At 43.6% G+C, this 24,762-nt stretch overlaps 11 protein-coding genes across 11 annotated transcripts; 6 read left to right on the top strand and 5 right to left on the bottom strand.

Annotated features, from left to right (window-relative positions):
* Nucleotides 1-958: 958 nt before the first annotated feature.
* On the bottom strand, nt 959-1,558 carry EAF02_004198 (uncharacterized protein; the record flags this gene model as incomplete). Its single annotated transcript, XM_038900246.1, has 1 exon — nt 959-1,558. One exon carries the CDS (start codon nt 1,556-1,558, stop codon nt 959-961), a length of 600 nt encoding a protein of 199 aa, XP_038759953.1.
* A 1,430-nt stretch (nt 1,559-2,988) lies between these two features.
* On the bottom strand, nt 2,989-3,949 carry EAF02_004197 (uncharacterized protein; the record flags this gene model as incomplete). The annotated part of the gene is made up of 3 exons (XM_038900245.1): nt 2,989-3,455; nt 3,524-3,599; nt 3,689-3,949. 3 exons carry the CDS (start codon nt 3,947-3,949, stop codon nt 2,989-2,991), a joined length of 804 nt encoding a protein of 267 aa, XP_038759952.1.
* Nucleotides 3,950-5,008: 1,059 nt separating this feature from the next.
* Nucleotides 5,009-6,691, top strand: EAF02_004196 (uncharacterized protein). The gene is made up of 2 exons (XM_038900244.1): nt 5,009-5,418; nt 5,578-6,691. The coding sequence occupies exons 1-2, from the start codon at nt 5,339-5,341 to the stop codon at nt 6,611-6,613; spliced, it is 1,116 nt and encodes a 371-aa protein (XP_038759951.1). The 5' UTR covers nt 5,009-5,338; the 3' UTR covers nt 6,614-6,691.
* A 418-nt stretch (nt 6,692-7,109) lies between these two features.
* EAF02_004195 (uncharacterized protein) lies at nt 7,110-7,673 on the top strand (the record flags this gene model as incomplete). The annotated part of the gene is made up of 1 exon (XM_038900243.1): nt 7,110-7,673. One exon carries the CDS (start codon nt 7,110-7,112, stop codon nt 7,671-7,673), a length of 564 nt encoding a protein of 187 aa, XP_038759950.1.
* A 507-nt stretch (nt 7,674-8,180) lies between these two features.
* EAF02_004194 (uncharacterized protein) lies at nt 8,181-9,938 on the top strand (the record flags this gene model as incomplete). Its single annotated transcript, XM_038900242.1, has 1 exon — nt 8,181-9,938. One exon carries the CDS (start codon nt 8,181-8,183, stop codon nt 9,936-9,938), a length of 1,758 nt encoding a protein of 585 aa, XP_038759949.1.
* A 284-nt stretch (nt 9,939-10,222) lies between these two features.
* Nucleotides 10,223-10,580, top strand: EAF02_004193 (uncharacterized protein; the record flags this gene model as incomplete). Its single annotated transcript, XM_038900241.1, has 2 exons — nt 10,223-10,363; nt 10,431-10,580. The coding sequence occupies 2 exons, from the start codon at nt 10,223-10,225 to the stop codon at nt 10,578-10,580; spliced, it is 291 nt and encodes a 96-aa protein (XP_038759948.1).
* Nucleotides 10,581-11,092: 512 nt separating this feature from the next.
* EAF02_004192 (uncharacterized protein) lies at nt 11,093-13,459 on the bottom strand. Its single transcript, XM_038900240.1, has 4 exons — nt 13,153-13,459; nt 12,381-12,477; nt 11,460-12,326; nt 11,093-11,366 (listed from the first exon to the last, which is right to left on the bottom strand). The coding sequence occupies exons 3-4, from the start codon at nt 12,321-12,323 to the stop codon at nt 11,337-11,339; spliced, it is 894 nt and encodes a 297-aa protein (XP_038759947.1). The 5' UTR covers nt 12,324-12,326; nt 12,381-12,477; nt 13,153-13,459; the 3' UTR covers nt 11,093-11,336.
* A 67-nt stretch (nt 13,460-13,526) lies between these two features.
* Nucleotides 13,527-15,141, top strand: EAF02_004191 (uncharacterized protein; the record flags this gene model as incomplete). Its single annotated transcript, XM_038900239.1, has 2 exons — nt 13,527-14,757; nt 14,837-15,141. The coding sequence occupies exons 1-2, from the start codon at nt 14,385-14,387 to the stop codon at nt 15,139-15,141; spliced, it is 678 nt and encodes a 225-aa protein (XP_038759946.1). The 5' UTR covers nt 13,527-14,384.
* Nucleotides 15,142-16,621: 1,480 nt separating this feature from the next.
* On the top strand, nt 16,622-18,999 carry EAF02_004190 (uncharacterized protein; the record flags this gene model as incomplete). The annotated part of the gene is made up of 6 exons (XM_038900238.1): nt 16,622-16,842; nt 16,898-17,753; nt 17,808-18,069; nt 18,144-18,571; nt 18,624-18,844; nt 18,927-18,999. 6 exons carry the CDS (start codon nt 16,622-16,624, stop codon nt 18,997-18,999), a joined length of 2,061 nt encoding a protein of 686 aa, XP_038759945.1.
* Nucleotides 19,000-19,688: 689 nt separating this feature from the next.
* On the bottom strand, nt 19,689-21,821 carry EAF02_004189 (uncharacterized protein; the record flags this gene model as incomplete). Its single annotated transcript, XM_038900237.1, has 1 exon — nt 19,689-21,821. One exon carries the CDS (start codon nt 21,819-21,821, stop codon nt 19,689-19,691), a length of 2,133 nt encoding a protein of 710 aa, XP_038759944.1.
* A 558-nt stretch (nt 21,822-22,379) lies between these two features.
* EAF02_004188 (uncharacterized protein) lies at nt 22,380-24,266 on the bottom strand. The gene is made up of 2 exons (XM_038900236.1): nt 22,912-24,266; nt 22,380-22,831 (listed from the first exon to the last, which is right to left on the bottom strand). Exons 1-2 carry the CDS (start codon nt 24,028-24,030, stop codon nt 22,610-22,612), a joined length of 1,341 nt encoding a protein of 446 aa, XP_038759943.1. The 5' UTR covers nt 24,031-24,266; the 3' UTR covers nt 22,380-22,609.
* Between the last annotated feature and the right edge of the window lie 496 nt (nt 24,267-24,762).

The following is a 24,762-nucleotide window of genomic DNA, read 5'->3' as shown; positions in this document are numbered from 1 at the left end:
CCATATATATATAACCAAAACAAGCCAGCATCGCCATCAACAAAAATTATGGACAATTCCGGACCCCTGTGAATGCTTCTGTCTATCGGGAACTGAAGGCAGAGTTGGCTGACTGTATTGTACCGCTGGGAACACCGGAGCTCTTCTTGCTTTCCACCATAGAAAACCAACAACAGCCAAAATGGCTACCGCGCACACTGCAACATGGAACGCCCTCAATAATTCCGGCATTTTGACCTCGAGACCGGAACTTTTGTTATGAGAGAGGCGCTAGAAATTAGAGTATGAAGTTCGGGATTGAGCTAGGAAGGCTTTTGAAGATGTTTTGCAAGTAAAGTATGCTAGGAAGGCTTTTGAGGATGTTGTTTAGCTGACGTATTGCAAATGTGAGGACTTTCAAGCAATATTCTGCGACACTAAAGAACCCAAATTCTTAAAGTTGGGACCCGGAAGATGGAGGCTGTGATTTGATTGACTGAAAGGCTTTGTTGAATGGAAAATTGGAAATGTTGAATAGAGAATGTGATATTGTCGAGAAATGGGGAGTTTTGATGAGTTTAAGTACTCAAGAAATGAGTCCATTCACAATGTCCATGACTCCCAATAGACCAGGGCTGGATGACTGATTGGAAATCTGAGTCAATAACTGGATATACTTGCATATGAATCAATATGGATACGCTAGCCATCCAAAAGGTGACAGGGGAGAGGACATCATGAAGGTTGAAATAGTTGATAGTTAAACAGCAATGCAAGTATATCAAATTCTGATGAGCTATTAATCCCTAAAACCATCCTTCCCTAGTCTAAGCGCCGTCCAGATCCACATATCTAAATATTTCCCAAGAATTCTATCACTGAATATCTACACCAGGTACTACCACTACTGTGTGACCGAGAAAAAACCTTTGTTTCCTACCCTTCCACTCTCTTAGCACCAGCTCCGCACTTCGTAACCTCAACCTCGAAACTTACGGGGATGGCTGTGTCTACTACCAGTCGTGGCCAATGGCTGCGGACTCGATGGAGTTGTGGAGACCGGGCCAGCGTCGAAACTTGAATTTGATGACGAAGCAGCAGTGTTTTGGAATCCTGCTGCGGCCGATAAAGCACTCAAGATTTCCACTGTGAAGGATGAGTAGATATCGATAGACGAAGTACTACTAGTAGCAGCGGCTGATAACGGTTGTACGTTGGCTGATGTAGCTGTAGTAGTCGGAATGGTGACAAATTGACTGCCTGGATTATCAAGTTTTATTTCTGGAGTAAATGGGCGATGCCTATTGCGATTTTGAGCCGAAGTGTTATGATGGGTATGGGAGGGGTGAACTTGGGTAGATTCGTTTTTCTCGAGAACACTATGTCTAGAAGTCAAAGCGTTTGTAGGAAGACTCCTGGCGTAGATATTGTATGGATTTATGTCTGCCATTTCACGCTTTCCGGACTGTGGATGCTTGTTATGGGAGTTGCGCACAAGGACAAAGGCAGCGGCGATACCTCCTCCACAGACGATCAAGAATGCAAGGAATATTAGACCTTGCTTAGTGTTGTGCTGCATCTTTGAGGATTCTGCACGAAACGTGTAATGATTTTATTTGCTTCCTTCTTCAAAGCTGCTTGATATCTGTCTTGAAGGGCCAGGGTATGCGACAGGCGTTCGCTTTGTTTGTCGAGTATTTGTGGAATGTGAGCGTCCTGGTGTTTGAGTATGTATTGAATGTGAAAATTTCGGTTGCCGAATATGTGCTGGTCGTGGACGTCTTGGAAGTTGCCCTAATTCTAAAAGGTTCAAAATAGAGTTGTTGTTGGTCTTACGAGGTTGGCGGAAAGAAAAGTAAAGAAGAATCGCGGCTATAACTATAAAGCATGCGCCTGTGACTGCATATACATTTTCTTTACTGAATTCCATTATTCCAGTATTTATGACTGTTTTTGTTCTAAGATCAGCGAATGATCTTGTGATCAAGTGAATTTCTGGAAGAAAGATGACTGTGGTCCTATTGCGTGGAGCTTGGAATTGTGAGTGGGCGGGCTCAAAACATTAGGAAGTGGGATTGAGACAAAGATAAAGTACAGTCCCTTAATTATTACTGCTGTTCTGTAGTTGAAATTGAGATTTCTCGAAATGGAAAGGGCGACCAGTTAGAAGTAAATGCGCTCAAACATCATACGGCATCAGAGGCTCGTATAATGGTATACGTGATGTGTGCTCAAATAACTCATGAATCATCACACTACCTGTGTGTTATTTAGTAATATTTGCATATTTCAACAGAAATTCAATCAAGCTGATGGTAGCAAGCTTCACAAATAAGGGGTATCGACATGCCTGATAGGAATGATTGGCCGCCAGCTATGAACAAAGTACTTCCGTTGTCACAGCTTATAACTATAGATCAGCATAGACATGCTATTTACTCCTTTGTAACCATAATCTTTCATAGCAAGCGGAAGACGACCTAAAGCCTTTCAGTCCACATGAAGGGGACAAGTCTTGTGGCAAGATATCTCCAAGTCAAGCAGTCTCAACGAAAGGAATCGAAAAGAGGAGAGATGCATTTGAATATTAAAGGAGTGATTAAAACAGCTACTAAAAGGTTGGAAGTATTCTAAACTTTTGCAAATACTTCGGAACAGGATTCAAAAATGAAAGGAAACTTCCAGTGCCACAATACGGAGTGGGTTCAGGAATATCACAGCCGTAAACTCTGGCTTTGTTTTATTTCTTCTCCCCCCTGAGAATAATGGCGGTGCGAGGGAATTCATCGAGAAACTGCTAGCGGCTAACTTCTCCGTATCCCTTATTTATTCCTCAATTATCCGCCATGTCAAATCTTATACCGCTTTTCCCTGTTACATTTGCTTGAACTGTCATGTTTCAAAACTGTGATAACTAGTCAGATTTAAGAGGTTATCTCAAATGAAGCAGCGCTACTATTCATTATCATAATCGTCATAAAGCGTCATGTGCCAACCCCGTCAGCATCACTACCATGGTAATTGCAGAGGTGTAGGCAGATCCGTCCCGATTGTTACATCCGCGGTACCAATATCTCGAGGACCCCTTGGTGCCAGTATTGGACCCGACTTACTGATGTCTAGCTTCTCTGTCCATTCGACCAAGCTCTTCGCAGCTTCATCGGGCGTTACTGCTCCCCCGTCATCCCAATATTTATCAAATCCTACCCCTTTTGTCATCTCTGTTCGCATGAATCCAGGATGCAGAATCGATACGATTATTCCATGCTCCTTCAAATCTAGCGAAAGGAGCTTTCCAACCATGTTGAGGGCAGATTTCGAGGCATGATGTCCATAATTACCGCCACCTTCTTTCTCGTGTCGCAAAGTAATTGAGCCCGATTCGGAGGAGATGAGAAGAATTTTGGAACCTTTGGTGATGTTCTTGGCACGGAACAAAGATTGGACTATGAAGGGAGGAGAGATGGCTGATGTTGCTAGAGGCACAACGTTAGTCTTTACGGGCGCAAGATTCGGCATGATGAAGATGTTGCAAAGTACTCACTGTACATCTTCACTTGTTCATCCCATTTTGGACCATTTACAAAGTCTTCTGTGGCAAAATATCCAGCTGTGATAATCTGAGATTTAATCAGTCACATTTAGCTGCTGTGCAACACCCTCAACCTATTCTCCTTCTGATGGAACTGGGTTAAGTGAGCGGACATACAACGACATCAAATGTAACTCGTCCACCCTCGACCATTCCACCACCACCTCCAAGCATACCCAACTGATTCACCAATTTTCTACCTACTCCTTCTTCTGCAACATCGATATTGGGTATCCAAACGATCTTTTCATTCAGATCGGACGGGCCAGTGGCAGCACGAGTGGTTCCATAAACGGTTGTTGATTGTTGCGAAGCGTAATTCTTCGCGAGTGATGCACCCAAACCACGAGTCGCACCTACAATTAAGATATTTGTCATATTGGATAATTGATTATGATTGAGATATTGAAAAAGGATTTTTGTTGATTATTGCTAAATATCTCTAAGCTGGAGAAATAACAAAATGTATGTGAACATTGCACTTTGGGCTGTTGACGTAGCCATGACGTCTTTTTTAGCGTTAGATGATGACAAACTTAGCGTCTGCAACCCCGCGTCAACCTGTTCAGGGTTTCAATCCAGGGTGAAGCGTGCTAAATACAGCGATTTACCACCCAAAACACATTCCAAATGGCCGGGAGCGATACAAGTCTCTCTTTATTCAGATTCGAATGCAGATTCCAAGTGGAGTGTCCTATCGTATAGCAATATGTCTACTCATAGGGCTATTGCTAGGCACAAGATCAACGTGGAGAAATAGATAAGTACCCAGTAGGTGATCTCATCATTCATGATATAAAGAATCGACATGAGCTTGGTTAATCAACGGTTCCGATGCTGCTAGACGGCGCCATTAAACAGAACATTTAACTGTTTGAATGAATTCAGCTACCACTGGTCTCGCATTAATACCTAGCCATCCCTTTTCTTCCCGGGGGAACGGGCAAGAGTGGGCGATGGTAACTAATAATTATGTATGTCGAAGAGAAGGATCTACTATTCCTATCGTCTCAACGCCACAGACCAGAACAAAAAGATTCGTAATTCAAAGATTGAAGCTCCAGAGATAGACGATGGATGGATCTAGAGGTTGCAACTACAGATTCTCGATATTCTACCATCCAGTTTTGAGAATTAGCATGATGGTTTCGATATCGAGGACCCATAACATACTCCTTATCAATGCCTTCCTACTTGTTACATGAACTCTTAGCTGTAGGGACACCAGTTCAATACAGAGTAGGTAAGCAGAATACGAGTCTTGGTACGAAATTAGCGTACTCGTTTGATGTAATTGCATCTATATGGGATGAAACCAGGATGGATAATCGCTGAGAAGATCAATCGTAATTCAAAAATATACAGGACTAGGCGGTTTATCCACAAAATCCTGAAACTTTTCAACCTATCACTCAGTGCCAAGATACGGAAGAATCACATAAATATCCCCCCTCGAATTCCAAGTTGCCCCCAAGGGTACTTCATATGGCGCATAATACCAGCATTATCATCGCATCAGATTGGCTTACTATACAAAAGATTATCACATCCACATTGATATTTCCGATTATTCACTACAACACTGCGCAGCCAAGATAATAACTTCCCCTTACTAACACTCTTCTTTTTTCCATAATGTTTATTTTGTATATCACGTAACATCCCCCTTCATCGTCTACGAGTTTCGAGTTCATACGTATGAAATCTACGTCTCGATACATATCGCCTCTGTAAGGGATCGCAAACACTCTCGTTAATACTTCCACTATGGCACCGTCACACGAATCGGGGTCCTGTCTGTGGAATAGAAGGATGCATAGAAGTTTCATTTTCGCGATTGGTATTCTGTATGTTCATCGTTTCTTGCACCTGAGGGGATTGCGCGCTCAGCGATAAGATCCAATCTTGTCTGGGGATTTTGACCCAATATTTGATCCCCAGGAATTTGCGAATATCCTCTGTATATTCAACGTACCATGCTAGACATTAATTCTAACTATTCGCAGAAGTTTGCTTATGTTAGTTGTTTACTATCAATACGACTTGTCATCAATATCGAAATTCCACCTAGACAAACTAGCACCAGGAGGGTCGGGCGTGGTGGGCGATTCTATAGCGACAGAATCGAATCCTTCAACTGGTGTAGCTTCGACAGGCTCAAAAGGAGGTTCGACTAACACGAAAGTTGAATTGGACCAGACGCGGGTTGCTCTCCTTCTCGAAACTCGGCCCTTACCTCATTTGCCCGCTCTTCTCGCACATTTTATATCTGTTTTACCCGCACCGTGGGTTTTCCGCTTCGTTGGAACCCCTGAAGCTAATGCATTGATCTCCTCTTCCTCATCTCTTTCCGGCCATGTCAAAACTGGAAAACTAGTCATCACCGAGCTCCCTGAGAAATATGCCATCAAAGACCAAGAGACTATAAGCATGACTCTTACAGATTTGACCTTCTACAGAGACTTTCTCGCTCCTGCAGAGTGGCTTCTGATGTTTCAAAGCGACTCCATGATATGCGCAGCCTCTGAGCACAACATAGAAGACTGGATTTCTAAAGACTATTCCTGGGTAGGTGCCCCTTGGAATATGGCCGTAAAGGGTGGAAATGGAGGACTGAGTCTCATGCATATCCCTCCCATCCTTAAAATTCTCGAAAAAGAAGTTCGTGAGCCCGGTACCCCGTGGGAAGATCGTTGGATATGCGATCGCCTCATAGCATCGAATGCTGCCAAAATGCCTGGACCAGATGTAGAAGTCAAATTCAGCGTGGAAAGCCAGTGGTATGAGAAGCCCTTTGGTTATCATCTAATAGGAAGTGGTAAATTCTTGGTCCCAGCCGTCTGGGATAATAAAGAGCGCAGAAAGCATATTCTGGAATACTGCCCGGAAGTAAAAATTGTCCTGGACATGGATTTGAGCAGAGAGAAAGAGAAATTGGCCAAGGAACTCGAGGAACTGAAATCTCCAAAGACTGGCACGGAAAAGGAGAAAGGAAAGGAAGATGGACCCCAAGTAAACCAACATGGGAGGAAAAGAATATAAATTTATAGAACACTCAGCAGATATATAATACCCACGAATAGCGATGTTAAAATCGATATACAAATTAAAGATACAAACACAATCACGGATCATTCTATTCGCACGAAAATGAATAGATCATCATGACAATACTAGCTAACTGGCGAAGGGACTCTCACGCCATCTAGTATAGATCTTTGCAGACAACACAACTCACAAATGAAAGCTTCCCGGATTGAATAATTTTATATGGGAATTTTGACATAAACATATATAGCCCGGCCAGGTCGACCGGAGAAACTCTAAAAGTTTAGGTTACAATTATACAACCAACGCTGTAGAACGACGCTAAACCTTATTCGCGTAAGCATAATTTTTCAGAACATGAAAAGCTTCCTTGAACCTATAAACGTTCTAGCTGCAGCGTTCGAATTCTAACATCCGCTCATACTTTCGATCCGTAAGGAAATCGCCCGTCCCCAATCCATTAATGGCATTTGTACAAGATCCCTCAACCATGGCCGAATCTCAACCCACATCCTCCTCTACAAGCCCCCCACCAGCACCTTCCACCACGGCAATAGATTCTTCACTTTTCTCACAACGATCACGGCGTCAATTTGGTCTATTCATGGGTGGTGCAGCATTCGTTGGTCTTTCGGCTTTCGTCACTCGCAGAGCACTCGTACGAAAATATAAGATGATGCTGCCAAAATTCTACACACCTAGTAATCGGGTTCATGACGTGGATGGGTCTATGGAGGCATTGGAAGCATTGAGTGTAGCAACTATAAATGTGGCCAGCATCAGCGTAATGCTCAGTGGAGGACTGCTATGGGCTTTCGATATTTCGACGGTCGATGACCTGAGGCAAAGATATCGGGCAAAGATGGGATTGCTCGCTCAAGAAACAAACCCAGAGGACGAGAAACAAATGGAGGAGTGGGTAAATGCAATGATGGTTAAATTGAATATTGATCCCAAGGAGTATTCTGCTGAAAAGGGCGAGAAGGGGGAAGACGCTCTCGGAGGAGCCGGGGAGCAGCTGGATGACGATACGGAACAGTCCAAGAAACCATAGAGTCGGGACGGGTTCGGCGACCAAAATACAATGGAGATTGGTGGATGTTGGAATGACGACAGGGACAACCTTCACAATCAAGACAGCCAGTAAAGCACCAGAGACAAAAAATACTGGCCTAAACCAAAGCACATGCGGGGCTGAAACACATTTGCGGTAATTGGCGCGAATACATAAGAGACAACTTGCTTTTTTCAATGCTTATCTTGCAAGCATTCCTTCAATATTTCTTTTGCCAGCGCGTTTTGCGGTGTAGGAGCCCTTCAGCCGAAATGGTTCTCATTGGGTCAACAAAAAGATGCGTGCGAGCATCTCAGCCACATGCAAGGGCACACCCGTAACATGGGTACCTATGTGAAGGTTACCTTATAGCACATGGTATTGAAATATGACAAGTAATCAATACTGAATGATTCGCAAAATTTCGTCAAGAGGTCGCTTCAATGTTTACCACATACTCCGCTTTAAAAAGCTTAAGCTTCAGCATTTCGAATAGTAGCAGTCCTTATGGATTGCAAAGTTCCAGTACGTAGGTATGTTCTTGTAACGCGGCCCTCAAAATGGGCTCAGCCAGGTTATCGAGTCGTCGTTCAGTCTCCGGTGCTGAATATTGCAAACGAGTCACTCATACCTGTGAGACGATTCAAAGGCAAAGATGAGAATTCGGTTTGTTTCATGCCTGTACAAGATATCGAAAAGGATGGGAGTATTGCCTACAAAACTGCAGGGATCGATACGGAGGCCAGGCAGATGGATGCTCATGGCATGGCATTGATTCACAGCGACTCTGAATTTGACTACCAACCTGGTGACCGATTTTGGCTGTTCATTACTGCCAAGGGAGATGGTTACGAAAATGACGTTCCTGTCATTAATCTACGAACTATGGAAACAGGATCGGTACCGATTTCTCATGTATGTTGGTTTCCAAAAATGCGCGGACCCGACAATGAAGTTTGGACATTTGGGGGCAACATCAGAAAGCTCAAACTTCATGGCAGGAATAATTTTACCCTATGGATTTGGGGCATATGTCAATATTTGGATGGACAGCCCGCAACGACTAAATATATTCAAATACCCGAAAGAAATGTCAACACTGATGAACAACAGTGGTTGAAATCTTCCAGCGCTCGGTCTCTATTTTCTCGCATCTATAAGAGCATGACGAAAGATTGTCAGCAGAAAAACTCCCCAATTTTGTCTCCACTTGGAGCTACGAATTACAGTACGTTACCAAGAGGCTTGCACACACCACCCATTTCGCCATGTATGAGCGACCCCTGGCCATTGAATGAAGATGGCAGTTTCACACCGAGGCTGGTATCTCGGGATTTGGATGCTGCCTGGAAAAATATCATGAATCTCGCGTCGAAAGGAACACTGAGGCCTATCCAGAGCAGTCTCATACACCCACAGAGAATCTTATCCTCACCTGATCGTAGGAAATTTCGTCGAACAGACCTTGGTGATACTCGGAGTGAATTGGGATATTCTGACAGCACTGCTAGATCATCCACCAGGTCTCCTTCTTTGGCCATGGAGAGTAGCAAATTCTGTGCTCCCAGTGATGATCTCATGGAGTTATTAGCGGATCGGGATGGAGGAGGCATACGTTGCGCTTTACGCCTGCTGGATTGGACTCGAAAGCAGGTCGAGGAGAGTCGGGCGAAAGACGCAGAACATTCGAGACTGTCGGCCGCACATCCACTTCTCAGGAGCAACCCTACAATACTTTTGGAGAGATACCAGAAAAAGAGAAACCTGTCAGCAATCACAGAATTGTGCGATCGTGGAAAGGACAATTGCGAGTGGTCACTCCATTTTACTTCGAAGCATTATCATCCCGACTACAAGAAATGCATCATGTCGAAGAATCTTCGGGAGCACGAGCATTGTATCTCATCATTACGGCCACTTCCCAGCAGTGCAGGTCCCTGTCTTCTTACTGCAGGCGCACAGGAGCACCAATGTTGCATCTGGGAAGATGAAAACGCAAAAAACTTGCCTGTTACCATGAAAGAATTCGATGATGTGAAGATTGTGGAAGCTAAAAATAACTGCATGCTTAGCGATGAAAAGGGCATCGAAATCCCAGACCAATTTAAGGACGAGAGCAAGAAGATCAAGGAAGAGGAATGGGCTCCTCCATATGTATATGAAGAATTGTTTGACGGGGAAGGAAAATGGTTGAGAGATGAGCTTGCTGGAGGAAACTTTCGTGATGAAGTTCTTGAATTAAGGAAGATGCACGATGGTGATTAGGATCAAGATCACAATTAGGAAGAGCAGCATCCTGAGGGTTGTGGTGGCTATGTGTGATGGTCACTAAATTTTAAATAAATATTAGCTAGCAAATGAATACGATATTGATACCCCATCATATGGACTCATTGTCATCAACCAGCACAGGAGTTTGTATAACTCTTTAAATATTGCAATGGCCCATCATATCGATACTCAAATCTAAATCAACATAGCCCCTCATTTTCCATTCCCATCTTCTCGATCGTGATCTTCGAAATTACCACAAATGTCAGCTACCAACTATGACTACCTTGAGTCTAGAAGCCTGGATATGGATCACACAATGTGCCGGGAAAACTTGCAAATTCTTCGCATTTCCTACCAACTTGCCGCGCCTACCTACCGGCAACTCTTTACTTGCAGAAGCCCATGAAGCACCCTATGTAAGAGGCGTTCAAGCCCCCCTCCACCATTCTAAAAATTCTGCACCGTGTCACACTGATTTTCAAGCGGTCTAGGAAATCCCAGCAGCAATCATACGATCAGCATGTGGAAAAATTTCGCCATGCGTGGCGAAAGAAAGAAAATCCAGCCGCAGGGCTTGCAGATGGATGCAGTGGGATATGCAGCGGCTTCCGAAAAGGATGTCCGGCGTTGTAGGCTTGATGGAATGGAGAGATGATTGCGACTTGGAATTTTGGTAGGGAGGGATATGATGCAGGGGATCGAACGGGCTTTGGAAGGGGGGATATTTGTATGTATGTCTGTGTGTAATATTTTAAAAACTTGGTTTGGGGGGAAGGAGAGGGTGGTTTAGGGGTGTAGTGGGGCGGGGGAAGAGAGGCTAAGTGAGGGGTTGGAGAGTGAGTTCTGGAATGTTGGCGGGTTAGCCGCTTTAAACTCGTAATTTATTTTCCTAGGTCGTGGACTATGCTTTTAGTGTCTAGCCTAGCCTTCACCGATTGGGTTTTTGGGGAAGGGTTTCTTTGGGGGTGTTTTGGCCGGGGAATTGGAATGTCACTGTTTTGGCTTGGTGGAAATTACGGAGATGCCGGTGCGGCTAGATGGTATAGAATTCCGGATGTATATATCCGTGGGAATTCTGGGATACTTGGTGTTTGAGACTTTGGATTTTTTGGCAGCAGGAATGGTTGAACACTTTGAGGTATCATGCACGAATTGGCGGTCGATATTTAGATGTGTAGATTGGGATATAGAAAGAGATGTTCATGATTCATTATCTTGTACATGTAAAATATTTCTAATATGCTAATTCATCATGCCACGGCTGTTCGTCGTATATCTGTTTGTCGTTTATCTGCTCGTCGTATATCTCCATCATCATTATCATAATCATAAAGTATATCTCATCACTCAACGCCCGAATCTGGCTTTTCCTTATGCTACTGTGTGTGTTTACCCAGAGTATGCCTCCAGATCGCGTATCTATAATCTAATATTAGCCATGAACATAGGCTGTGCGACATTATTTTGATGATTCTGGTAGATTGAGATGGGAAAGGGAATCTTCGCACATACCTGTCGCTTCCGCCGACGCATTGCCTGGACTTTCGGTTCTTTAACCACTTTCCCTCCATGGTTGTAACTTATATCACTGGTCGTCGCCGCCTTCGTGCGATACACCCCTCTCTCTCTATCTTCCTTCATCTTGAAATAGCCTCTATTCGATTCATGATTCTGATTTCGAAGGTTTCTTGGTCCATAAAAATATGGATTTCGATAAAACTGCGGGCACACCGGCTTGTCAGGCTGTGCTGTTAAATGACAGCATACAGGTATTTGATTTGCAGGAGGTATGCATGCGCTGAGCGTTTTCTCGAATCCGTTTCTTAGAGATGAGCCTGGCGAAGAGTAATCCTGATCGGTATCTATCTTGAAACAGAATTGGAAATCGTGCCCGAGAGCTTGGGTGTAGATTTCGAGGTGATCGCATTCGTCTTCGGGATAGAGCAGTTTTTGAAATAGAATGGAGTAGTTGTAGCAACCTCCCACGTAGCCGAAGCAACGGTCTTTTTCTGGCTGGGGAAGCGTTTTGACTTTGCCGGCTAACCTCTGAAAGGCACCAAATGCCAGATAAAGAATTCTGAGGGCCTCATATACATGGAATGATTTAACCCTAGAATCAATAAAGGCCAACTCCATGAGCTCTTTGGTAATATCTGTGACCATTACGATAGAAGCTGCTACAAAATCATACACCCTCTTCAATTCGTGGCTCGTGACTCCTTTCATTCTCCGATAATGCGAGAGGTAAACCTCTTCCCGGGATTTCAACCCTCCGAGCAATGTGATGACTTCTGAACTAGAGCGTGGAAGGTATTCTGGGTATTCACCAGTGATGACATTGTTTAGGAGACGCATGACATTGGTTATTGAGGACATTGTCTAGACATTCGATTAGCTTTCTCTCCTTCATGATGTATCGGAGATTAAGCTTACCTCTCGATGCGTCGAACAAATTGTAGATTAAGGCAGTATAATAGATTCTGAGATCAACGTAGAGTTGATGATGGTATTTAGGCGTTCATTGTTCAAACTGGCCAACTTTGATCAGAATATGCCACAATTACTTATATATCGGTGGTGGACAGCATATAGAGAGTACATAGATGAATCCCTGCATTTGCTTCACTGAAAGCGGGGTGAAGAGGAATATCTTATTTGGGTGCCTTGTAGGCCAATCAATCCTATCGCGTCATGGATGACCATGTCTCGAATGGAAATTCCTTTCAATGACCAAGGAGTAGGCTGGAACATGGCAGTGAAGTATCCTTCTGTACTTCTACTTTGATATCGGAGTTACATCCAAAAGTCGTTATTTCTGGATGCCAGCAGTCTCCCGTATATGCCCACTACTATCTCAGCACCGGTTCCATGACCCTGAATCCCAGCGGGATTGCGGTGTCTCGGATGTTCAATCGGTCTATAATTGGCTGAAATTGTGTGACAACTTTCCCCCAGCAACAAAAGCCACTGGGGCAAGGGCTGGAACTTTCTCAACCTCTACGACTCGCTGAAAATTACCAGATTAGGAGATATTCGACTTCAAACAATCTGACATTGAGCGTTTGTTTGTCTGTAAGATACTTGCGATTGTCGCGGTTACAAATATCACTGCATGTAGATATTTCGAGTTGAAAATGGCGGTGATCAGACACATTGAATTTGATGTATCAAATAATGTCGATTAGCAAGGGGTAATTAGGCTCACTTTGAAGATATCGTCAAATATTCGAATACTTGTGACAAGATAAAATTCAGGTCACAGATCTCCCAAGGAATGGGATAAATCTCGGGACAAAGGAGAGACAAAGTGATGGAGGGACCGGCTGGCTCTCCGGTGATTCTGAGCGATATCTCGGCGAGGTTGCCAGGTCTTCGTGAACCACAAATAAAAGAAGATAAAAAGAAGCATAACCAACATTGACAAGGCATTCGAATTCCACTAATGTCCGTGCGGAAGGATTTAAGTCCAAATTTACCCCACCAAGTTACTGCTTACCAGCCAAATTTGACATCGACGTCAAAAAATCGGCAACTCTTCCCCCCCCCCCCCCTTTTCTAAAAAAGGGAGCAAAAAATGATTTCTAGCAACGGATTCAAACCGATGATACTCAGGGTAACTCCCTACGTAGGGCTCGAACCTACAGCCTCAAGATTTCAGAAGATTTACTCAAATTATAGTTCGAGTCTTCGATAGAAGTCTTGCGCGCTACCATTGCGCCAGCAGGGAAATCGTATGATTTTTGGATGGTGGCGGCCGCTAAACTAAGGTTATGTTGAAGTGATCATTTTGCAGAGCTCTTATGCACCGTGATTGGTCGATTTGCGTTATGAATCAACCAATTAGTCCCACAAAATTCGAAGTACATTCCGAATTTCGTCCGATACTATTTCGAATCAGAAGCGCAACTTCGAACTACCGGAAATGCTCGTCTCGATAACACCTCTTTGCTTTCAATGAGATTTGGGGAGATTTTATGGAATGACAACTTGTCGATTACCAAGAAGATCCGATCGAGACTTTCCACTTCGTAGAAGGCAGTGTCGAAGGCTCCGCTGGTCCTTTGATGCTAATCCTATTGGGGCTAGGAAGCTACGAGACAGACAACCATTTGTAGCTCTGCAACAATGACATTGCATTTGGAATTGTGAATACGTGGTTTCAAAAGGGCGTGCTTGACAAGAAGGCGTGCTTGACACCTTTCAACGAGATAGGTAGGAATAAGATGATTGCATTTGGAATTACAAAAGAAGGTTTGTGCTAAGGGCAGTAGCTCTTGCAAACATGGTCATTATTAACCACTAGTTTGAGCTACAAGATATCCCCATATTCCCCTGTGGATACTCAAATCCTACTACGTACTCCGCGATATATACTATTGCCAAAGCCGTCCCTACCTCGAATCTTCAAAACTATTTGCATACCTAGATACGTACGAAATGCCTCAAACCTCTACGTACGGCACAGGAAGTGCAGCAAACAAAGCCATTGGAGGCATTCCTAGTATCCATTATTTCGATTTCCAATCCCGTGGTCGAGGTCAGGTAGTTCGGTTGTTGCTCATCGATGCAGGAGCTGCATTCAAGGATATTCGGTACACATTCGAAGAATGGCCAGAACATAAGAGAAATGGGAAAGTTGCGGAGATAAATCCTACGGGAAACATACCAGTGGTCGAGATGCCGGACGGAAAAATCTTGACACAGAGTTATGCTATCCTTAGGCATTGGTCAAGATTGCTAGGCGCGTATGACGGGAAGAATGAAGATGAGAAATATTGGGCCGATGCAATTTGCGATATTGTTATTGATTGTAAGCGAACCCCCTTCATTCAAATGCCCTCTGAAAAATAGTCACTAACGATTTACAGGGTGAACTCTGTTCATTTCAGCTTTCTTCTCTGACAACCAAAAAGAAGACTATCCGAAACATCAACAAGGCGATCAGAAGAAATACCTCAATGCAATCGAAACACATTTGAAGGGTTCGGAGCTTTCGAAAAAGGGTCCTTTCATAATTGGCAATGAAATCACATATGCAGACATGGTTCTATATCAATTACTCCACGACGAAAGTCTTACCAAAGATGGACGAAAAGGACTGAAAGAGTATCCGAGATTAGTGCAATTAGTAGATGCTGTGGAGGACAGACCAAACATCAAGAAGTTCTTGAACAGCGATGCTTATCTTGGTTAGATGTCAAGTATATGCATTGTCGGATATGCTTCCTAGCCAGATTCATTGAGAATAACTCTGGCTTAGATTCTCGTGCTTCCATAGAAGTTCTTTCATAGTCACTATAATATGAAGCTATTAGTCCGTATTTGTTCAATACATATTATATGTTCACTGAGTATAAATGCACACTTAAGTACCTAGATAGGTATCTTGAGATTATTGAGAATGAATTGGAGTGTTGAATGTGAGTCTGAAAGATTGTGTGTGTTCAACTCAGAGTGTACACAAAAAGATGTGGAAACAGAAATTTTTGTATTGGCAATAGACACCTAGGTACTGGCATGTAAGTAAGTTCATCAATGCTCGGGCTAGTTGACTATAGCCAGTTATGGAATTTGTGTCATGGGATAAGACGACATCAATGTTTGAGTGGTGATGAGAGATCGAGTCTTGAAGAGAGTCCGACGTGAGGCGAGAACGAATTGGGAAAGGATGATTCATCGGAATGGGTCGGAAATTGTTAGAACTCTATTTGATGAATTTGATGAATGAGAGCACTATGATCACCTTGAAGGTCATAATGTTGAAGAGGCTCTTTGCTCCTCGACTTGCCGCGAATATGATGGGTTGGAAATGTCTTTGCATCATAGAGTGACATAACTAGTTGTGATCCTTGTCGGCAACACAACAACCATGGATTTGGTCTCACACAATCATAAATCTCTGGAATCTTTGAGAACTTCAGAAATTATCGTTATGACGCCCATTGGGATAACTATTTCTATGTCGTCCCGTCCTACACACGAGTAATTTTTTTAACAAGAGTCTCACTCATGTTGTTATCAAAGGCTTCCTGACCGCCTGTTACGTGTTACCGGCACCACCGGCATCGATAATCTTGAGGTGCTTTTTGGCTCTTTGTGGTAAGTCTTACAATGTCGTTGCAATATAAATTGCTCTCGTATTGAGCGATAATGGTATTAAGGTTCACTTATCAAGGAGTGGGGCGAATAGATGGATTAGTGCCCTGTTCAAGCTCTCGTCACAACACAACATTTTTGTACGAACAACGGAACGATTACTAAAATTGATCTGCCACGACATGTCGAGATATGTCTCTCAAGCACGTCGTTTGCTTGAGAACTCCGTTCAAGCTCGACCAGCTCATAGCTGTTACGAAATTTATGGTCAATATTTAGCTTCATCCATAAAGCTCTTTCCTATGTAGGAGGAATCAATTCATTCTACGTCAGCTTACATCTTTAACTAACAACGTCCCTGCTTATCAAGTGGTTAACTCGGATGTTATCGTGCATCCTCTTGTGAGAGGTATTTCGACCTGCCTCATTCAGTATGGCATCAAGGTCAAGGAACTAGGGTCTGCAGATCTTGAGAGGGGTAAATGCAGCTGTCCCTGCCAAGGTATAAATCATGGAGAAAGTTCTTCAGCCTTTTGAATTGAACCCATTCATCGCCTCAATTAATCTCATCCATTAACATGGTGAGAACGAAGATCTCTGGCCTTGTTGCCCTCGTGGCTCTCACACTTGAAGTGAGTGCAATTGTCGTACCACGCCATTTGGAGGTCCACGAGAAAAGGGAAAGTTTACACCCGAGATGGTCGAAAAAAGATCGTGTCGAGTCACACAAGCTATTGCCTATGCGAATTGGTCTGACGCAAAACAATCTCGATAAAGGACATGATCATTTAATGAAGATGTGAGTAACATCAACCGAGACAGAGGAGAGTTTAGAGTTAACCAGCTCTTCATAGATCCGACCCTGCATCTTCGCATTTCGGACAACATTGGACTGCTGAAGAAGTCATTGAGGCTTTTCGTCCCACTCAGCAAACTGAAGATGAAGTTCGAAAATGGTTGATTGACTCCGGTATCCCAGCCGGACGTATTACTCATTCAGATAACAAAGGATGGTTTGCATTCTATGCGACTGCTGAAGAAGCAGAAAATTTGCTTTATACCGAGTACCATGAGTATGAAGATTCGATCACTGGTGGTGTTATGCCCTCATGCGAGACATATCATGTCCCCAAGGATATTAGAAAACACATTGATTACATCAGTCCCGGTATCAAACTCCTTGCGCCAATTGAACACCCAAGCAATAAGTTGAAGCGAAATGCTGAGATGTTGGAGCATGAAATATTCAAAAGGACTACACATGGGTTAATACGAGATGCTAAGCACAGCTACAATGGCACCAATGCCACGGATTTGAGCACTTGTGATATTGCTATCACTCCTGCTTGTGTTGCTGCACTGTACCAAATACCACCTGCGACCTTGTCTAATCCAAACAATTCCATGGGAATTTTTGAGTCGGAGCTACAATTTTACACTCAAAATGATCTTGATTTGTTCTTCACAAACTTCACAAAGCACATTCCCAATGGCACGCATCCAATTCCAGCGAACATCGATGGTGGAATGCAATCGACAACTGATCCTTATTACGCTGGTGGGGAGGCAAACCTCGATATTCAACTTGCTTATCCGATCCTTTACCCACAGCAAATCACTTTATATCAAGTTGACGATTATATCGTACAAGCCAATCAGAACGATACTTACACTTTCGGATTCAACACTTTCTTAGATGCATTAGATGGAGTAAGTTCAATAATATGATCGAATGTCAATATTCAATTAGCTCACATATTCTAGTCCTACTGCAACTACACTGCCTATAATGAGACTGGTAACGATCCATATTTGGATCAAGCCTACCCAGATCCACTTACTGGAGGATGGGCAGGATCACTCATGTGCGGTACCTTCACACCCACCAATGTAATTTCTCTATCATACGGTGGACAAGAATCCGACCTCCCAATTTCATATCAAAAGCGACAATGTCTCGAGTATATGAAACTGGGTCTTCAAGGTGTATCATTCCTTTTCGCCTCAGGCGATTCCGGTGTCTCAAGTAAGTACAAAACATCGGCTGATTCGAGCCGAATTTTCTTTTTCTTTGTAAAAGAAACTAACATATTGATTTAGACTACCCTGACAATATCGACGGCCCAACCGGCTGTCTCGGCCCTGATCTCAATATTTTCAACCCGACTTGGCCCAATACATGTCCATACGTGACATCCGTCGGCGCCACAAAAGTTTATCCCGGATATTCCGTCTATGACCCCGAATCCGCCGTCTACGATCCTGCCGGCTATCCATACTCTGTCAATTATTCTTCCGGGGGAGGTTTCAGTAATATCTATCCAATCCCTGATTATCAAGCTAGTTTCGTAGCAAAGTTCTTTGAGGATTACAATCCACCTTATCCGTACTATAGTGCGTTAAGTAATGATACCGGGGATATTCAGACATTACCCGATATTGGTGCTTTGGCGGGGACCACTGGAGGTATCTACAACAGAATTGGAAGGGGTATTCCTGATGTCGCCGCAAATGGGGATAACATTGCTGTGAGTCTATTCTATCTTACTATGACATAGTTATCTAACTAACGAACAATAGATATACAACGGAAACGACTTTCAACTCAGCGGTGGTACATCAGCCAGTACACCAATTTTCTCCGCTGTCATCAATCGAATCAACGAAGAGAGAATCAATATCGGAAAGGGACCGATTGGATTCTTGAACCCGTCGTTATATGCTAATCCAAGCATGTTGAATGATATTGTTAATGGAACAAATCCGGGATGCAGTACAGTGGGATTCTCCGCGGTGCCTGGGTAAGTCTTCTGGTTTTCCTTCCTTTCTTGCGTAATGTGAAGGGTTTTTGGGGAGATACTGTGCTAACTTAATGATTGATAGATGGGATCCAGTCACAGGTCTTGGAACACCTAATTACCCAAAGATGTTGGAGTATTATTTGGGTTTGCCATAATGTGGATGGATAGATGTTAAATTTTGGGATGATATCGTGATATATTATGAGATAATCAAATCGGTAAAATTAATACACATCAGGAATAAATTGAATACCTGTATTAACAATGTAATTGTCCCAATGAATGAATACCGCAAACAAGGCCATTGTTGTCCAATATACAAAACTCAAGTCGTTATATCACTGTTTTGTTACACAAATTGTTGCCTCGCAGTATATTCGAGATCTTTAGCTAACATACCAAAATTCTCAGCATATACAAGTTCACATTAATTTCACAGCCAACCATAAAACACTCTAAATTTATGACCATCGGAAGTACGAGGTATATAGGAACTCTACATTCTTTCCATGCTCAACAAAGAGCGCTCCTTGCTTCAAAATGTATTACATATTACAATTTCTAAATCATATAATGAATACACTTATACAAGAAAATCTACCTTGGCTCTCCTCATCTGAGGATCTATCATCATCATCATTATCAACCTCAAGGGGATATACAAACCACAACTTCCACACCCATCAAAGTGGTTCCCACCCCCCTTCTCTAAACACCAATCCATTCGGATCATCCACCAACACCGCCACCCCATCTCCCAACGTCCTCCTCCTTTCCCAATCCGCCAATTCTCGCTGCGCTCCCCCATCATCTACTCGAATCCTTATATTCATTCTCTCAATACCTAATCCCTCAGCCACCAGCATGTATTTGATTTCATAAAATGACGTGTTAGGCGTAAATTTTGTAGGTATATGTTACCGATTTGTCGGTGGAAGAGATCGTTTTCTATAACGTGGCAGATGAGGATAGAGGGGAGATATTCAGGGGGGATAACGGCTATGAGTACGGGATTATCGGGTCTTAGTTGGAGACCTCTGGGGAGATTGAGAAGGGGGAGTTGAATTTGACGCGGAGCTGGAGGAAGTAGTGGAGCACGAGGGGCTGCGGCGGGGAGTCTCGGTGGGAATTGATTTCTAGGCTGTGGAATATCAGGGTCGGGATGAGGTTGAGGTTCGGCTGGAGCCTGCATATACTCCTCGTAAACGGGAGGCTCGGGATAGTTGGGTGCTGGACGCTCGAGGCCTGCGCCCCATTCGGGCTGCAGCATGACTTCGCCTTCGGGGGCTTCGAGCTGGTAGGCAGGAAGATGCTCGTCGGCCTCGGCATATACTGCTGCTCGGGGGTCAGGAATTTCGGCTCGAATTACGTTGGGACGGTCAGGTGGTTCTTGTTGTGGGGGCGCTGGCTCTGCTGCTTGTTGGTTGGGGGCTGGAGGATCATGAGGTGGCTGTAGGGGTGCTGGTGGAGGTCCTAGACGGGGTTCTGGTGGTCCGGGGTCAAGGTCTAATTCTGGATTCTCTACAACGGGAGCCACTCGAGGGACGGCTGGAGGATGTATTTGCTCGGGGGGAGCTGCTGGAAGAGGTACTTGCTGAGGAGCGAGAGGTGCAGCTGGTGCAGCTGGTGCAGGTTCTGGTTCTGGTTGAGCGGCAGGTTGAGCGGCCGCCAAATCCGGTGGAGGCAAGCCAGCTTCAATGTTAGCCTGAGCAAGGCCGGCCCTTGTCGTTTCAAACAACGTTGCAACATCTGGACGATTTGGGGGCTCAATCAAAAGACATTCGTAGATAGCATATAGCAAGCTTCGACTGTATGGAAGTTCCAGATCCTTGCTCACCCTCTGCCATTGATGAGTTTTGGTCATTATAGTAGGCCCTCCATAAACCAGTCTAGGTGTACCATGACTTCTCTTTGCTTCAAGATCGTTCCAATTCACCGATGTCCTACAGTGAATTATACAGAACATGATCAGACCAACTTGCCAGACATTCGTTTTCGATGTATAGACGACCGATTGAAGTGTATTATCTTTACCAGCCTTGTGATAAATGACCCGACTTTGCAACCATGGTCTTGTGTCCCTCATATCACGCCCGCGCAATTGTTCTGGGGCACGCGAATTGATATTTCCTAAATTACAATGTTTTCGATGGTATTCTTCATTTTGAGGAATCTTAATTTTAGCCGCTTGTCGAAAAGAACCAGGCACATAGCCTCTATCTCTTGAATGTGTTGGATGCGGGAACTTCTTGATGTATATATTTTGTGGATTGAGATCAAAATGGACAATGTTGAGATCGTTGCCCATAGGGTCATATTGTCGACTGTAATCAGCCGGATTTTCGTTACCGTGTTTCATGATAAGTAGACTCCGAGCAAGGCAGTGAAAGATCTCCCACGAGCTTCGTTCGGAGACTTTCGTATGATGCCTAACGTTCCAACTTATTAAATCATCGAGGCTACCATTACAATATTCCAATATCATTCTTTCCACTTGCCCCACGTCCTGGCTCAAATAGTTTTTCCCTTCATCTACCCAGGCTTGCTTGAAGAGCTTCACAATATGATGGTTGTGACCAGGTGGAAGTAGCGATTGTAAATTCTCATAATGCTTTGACTCGTCTGACAACTTTTGTCCCATCGGGTCTTTCAAATCACGCCACGAGCGAGGACGTTGCTTGACAATTATATTCTTTTGCCCAAATTGCGTTTCCGCTCTCCAAAGGCCTACTAAACAATCGCCCTGGCTTGAGAGAATTTTTACACCTTCATACATCGGATTCAATGGTTCATTCCACGTCCAGACCTTGTCCAACCATCGTTTCCGACGACGCCGCCACCCAATATCATGAAGTGCAAGGGGGTCTCGGGGCGCTTTTATATCCGCTGGCATTCCAACATGCTCGGCAGGATCTGGCCCTTCGTAGAATTCGAGGTCCTGGTCAAGGTCGGGATCGTAGACATCTTCTTCTGCCATGATGTATTATGGATGTTCGATATATCACGAAAAACAATATGATTTGCTTAATTTGAAGTGCACAAGAAAGAGATGGATTAACATCCTGTTCGCGATGGTGCTCATAAATTGTTGAATAAAGCTTTTCTTGTGAAAAGAGACAAAAGTATGCGACAAGGCTCTTTGTTTGTGGAGGCAGCCGCTGTGAATCAACGGTTCCATTTCCGGAGACTTTATATTATACTAAAGAGCATTTCTTGCAACTATTTCGTCGGCCTTCGAACGAAAGAAGAAACGGAATTGCAACGCAACGTCTCCAAAACACGTTTATGGTGTAGAATTCGATTCTGCATTTACTACCACGCCCAACTTTATGTTTGACACTTTCTGATTTATGAAAAGAAGCCCTAGGAATAAATGAAATATTTTGAGGTTATCATAAACACACATACCGAGGAAACTAAAACCATCAGTCCGGTTGGGACACCTCCTACTTTTGATTGAAATGAAGTCAATTAATTTGAGAGCATGTGATAATGGGTCCCAAATAGATTTCACAATCCTCAATTTGACGTGAAAGCGTATTTCATTTATAATGGCTCTGACTGACAGTAATTCTCTTGCTTCATTCCTAAGTACGTGCTAATTTTCTACCTCAGAGCCAGCTCTACTAACGACATCTTACAGAGATTTACCGCTTGAAGTACCTAGTGAAGTGAGGAGGTAAAATTTGATGTTCAGATTACATCATATGATCACTCTGTCAATCTTCTGGCCTTGGTCTTTAATAGCAGGTTTGGTGGCCATTATCAAGGAGTTGTGGTGGTATTGGATGAGTTTGGCATATTTTGGGGCATAGTGACGTCGAGCACAACACTTGAGTCTTTAACACGCTCATAAGTGGTGGAATTTAGATCCACGGACGTGGATTTAGTTGCGGTGTGGTTTTCGTCTATGATTGGAGTGGATCGAACAACTGTCGTTGCTTGTTTCAGTGGTATTCCATTCGTGATATCTTTCAGAAGCGAACCCTATATCTAGTTAGTACTGCTGGTTGAAGAGTCACCTAAATCAAAAAGTTGAGCCATGGCACAAACCGGGAAGTTCTTACCTTATCGGCAGCAAAATCTGGAGGGGGTCGCGACGGCGTATCTTCAGGAGCTAAAGTAGGGGATGCCAACTTTGCAGCCGAGTTTTTCTGGAGATCGGCGTTTACTCTATGTGTATGGTTACTGGAAAACTTTAGTGCTTCATCAATTTCACCTGTGAGCTCTTTGATATCTGCTTCAAAGAGTTCGTCTCTTGACATATTGAGCCTGGCTTCCTCAGCCTTTTCAGCTTCTTTCTGTTTTGTATTCCCTCCAACCGAAACCCACAATTCTTCCAATTCGTCTCTCCATCCCAAGGCATCTGCTAGTTTCCTAACGCTACTATCGCAGTCACCAAGAACAGCCACATCATCCAACCTACTGCCAAAATCGCCCACGGAGATCATGTTAAACAGCAGTCTTGGGACCGTCTCGGGGGCAAGGGTTGGCAATGATGCGAATGGGTGAACACTCAAGCTGGTGCCCATCACAATGACAAGATCAGCAGTAGCGGGAATCATTTTGTGGGTGTGAAAGGCTTCCGGTAGTTGTTCGCCAAAGAACACAATATCTGGTTTAACTAAACCACCACACTGTGGAACCAGACAAGTTGCTGGGTCTGCATCTTCTATAGCTTTCTTCATCATATCGTCGGGGTATTCACTCTTGCAATCAATGCACCTCTGAGTAGCGAAACTTCCATGTGCTTCGATGACCTTTTCCGAAGAGACTCCGGCTCGACGTTCCAAACAATCAATATTTTGTGTGAAAAGCATTCTGAGCAATCCTTTCTTTTCGATCAACGCAACGAAAGCATGTGATACTGTAGGGTAGAATTTGCCAGGATAGAGTTCTTTTGCCAGAACATAGAAAGGAGCTGGATTTTCGCGGAAGAAGTCGATATCGAAAACCGCTTCTGCATAAGGAAGATTCAGTTCGGCAAGATTGGCGTATATGCCGGTCTCTGGTGAACGGAAATCTGGTATGCCCGCACTAGTGGATATGCCAGCTCCTGTCAAAACAACGATGTTCTTTGCTTTGCCACTCTTGATGAAATCCGCAACTCCTTCGATTGAACGGGCTGAAAGCGTATGGGGAGGATCATCTGGATTGATTTGAGGTTGAGATGCTTCTTGACCCATGTTGGCAATATTTCTGGTGTGTATATCACGCTTATTGTAGGTTTGTGCAGATTTTCTTATGCCTTGTGAAAGTGTACTGAGGGCAGGTAGAGACTGCAGGAAAAAAACCGGATGACGATTTGAGACACAAATCTAGATGTTTTCGAAAATTTAGACGTGTAGATATACTAGTACACTGCTGTAATGACAATGGGCATACGGATCAAAACATCAAATTGCAACCAGAGACAAAGTGAATAATTCTGGGTAATTCTCGTACTGACTACCACCTGACTCTACATCCAATGAAACAATCACAAAAAGAAAGCACCAGAAAACCTGATAAGCGATAAGTATTGTCACGTGACTGAAATCATTCTATCATTGGGAAGGATGAAAGAGAAAGAACTAATCCATGGATGTACTAGGTATCGAAGAGAGGGTTTTAGATTAGTTAGAGCTTCTCTTCTTGGAGTTATGTATCAACTCAGAGGTTTCTAGTATAATCCATCTCATATCATAACCTTGTATTTATCACATAACAATATCGATTGGTTGATTTGACTTGTAATATCTTGATGTTTTCGATACCTACCTAGGAAGGCAACATTCATGTTCTTACTTCTGCTGTCACCCTCGCATTTGAACCAATCAAATTACAGAAATCTCTACCAAGCAATCAAACCTTAGTAAGCCATTTCCCGTTTCTGACCTTTCTCTCTTCCCATCACTCCAAACAAACTTTCCGATGCT

Source organism: Botrytis sinoallii (genome assembly GCF_014898435.1).
Source record: "Botrytis sinoallii strain Bc 23 chromosome Unknown BSIN_006, whole genome shotgun sequence".
NCBI classification, from domain to species: Eukaryota; Fungi; Ascomycota; class Leotiomycetes; order Helotiales; family Sclerotiniaceae; genus Botrytis; species Botrytis sinoallii.
This window is presented reverse-complemented; position numbering and strand designations above follow the sequence as displayed.

Excerpts from the sequence above, each read along its gene's own strand:
- EAF02_004196 (XM_038900244.1), top strand. The coding sequence starts at position 5,339 with ATGGCACCGTCACACGAATCGGGGTCCTGTCTGTGGAATAGAAGGATG. Across the intron at positions 5,419-5,577 it reads ATTTTCGCGATTGGTATTCT|AAGTTTGCTTATGTTAGTTG; the intron begins GTATGTTCATCG and ends AACTATTCGCAG.
- EAF02_004192 (XM_038900240.1), bottom strand. The coding sequence starts at position 12,323 with ATGTCCTCAATAACCAATGTCATGCGTCTCCTAAACAATGTCATCACT. Across the intron at positions 11,367-11,459 it reads TGCGTCGGCGGAAGCGACAG|ATACGCGATCTGGAGGCATA; the intron begins GTATGTGCGAAG and ends ATTAGATTATAG.
- EAF02_004188 (XM_038900236.1), bottom strand. The coding sequence starts at position 24,030 with ATGGGTCAAGAAGCATCTCAACCTCAAATCAATCCAGATGATCCTCCC. Across the intron at positions 22,832-22,911 it reads CAGATTTTGCTGCCGATAAG|GGTTCGCTTCTGAAAGATAT; the intron begins GTAAGAACTTCC and ends AACTAGATATAG.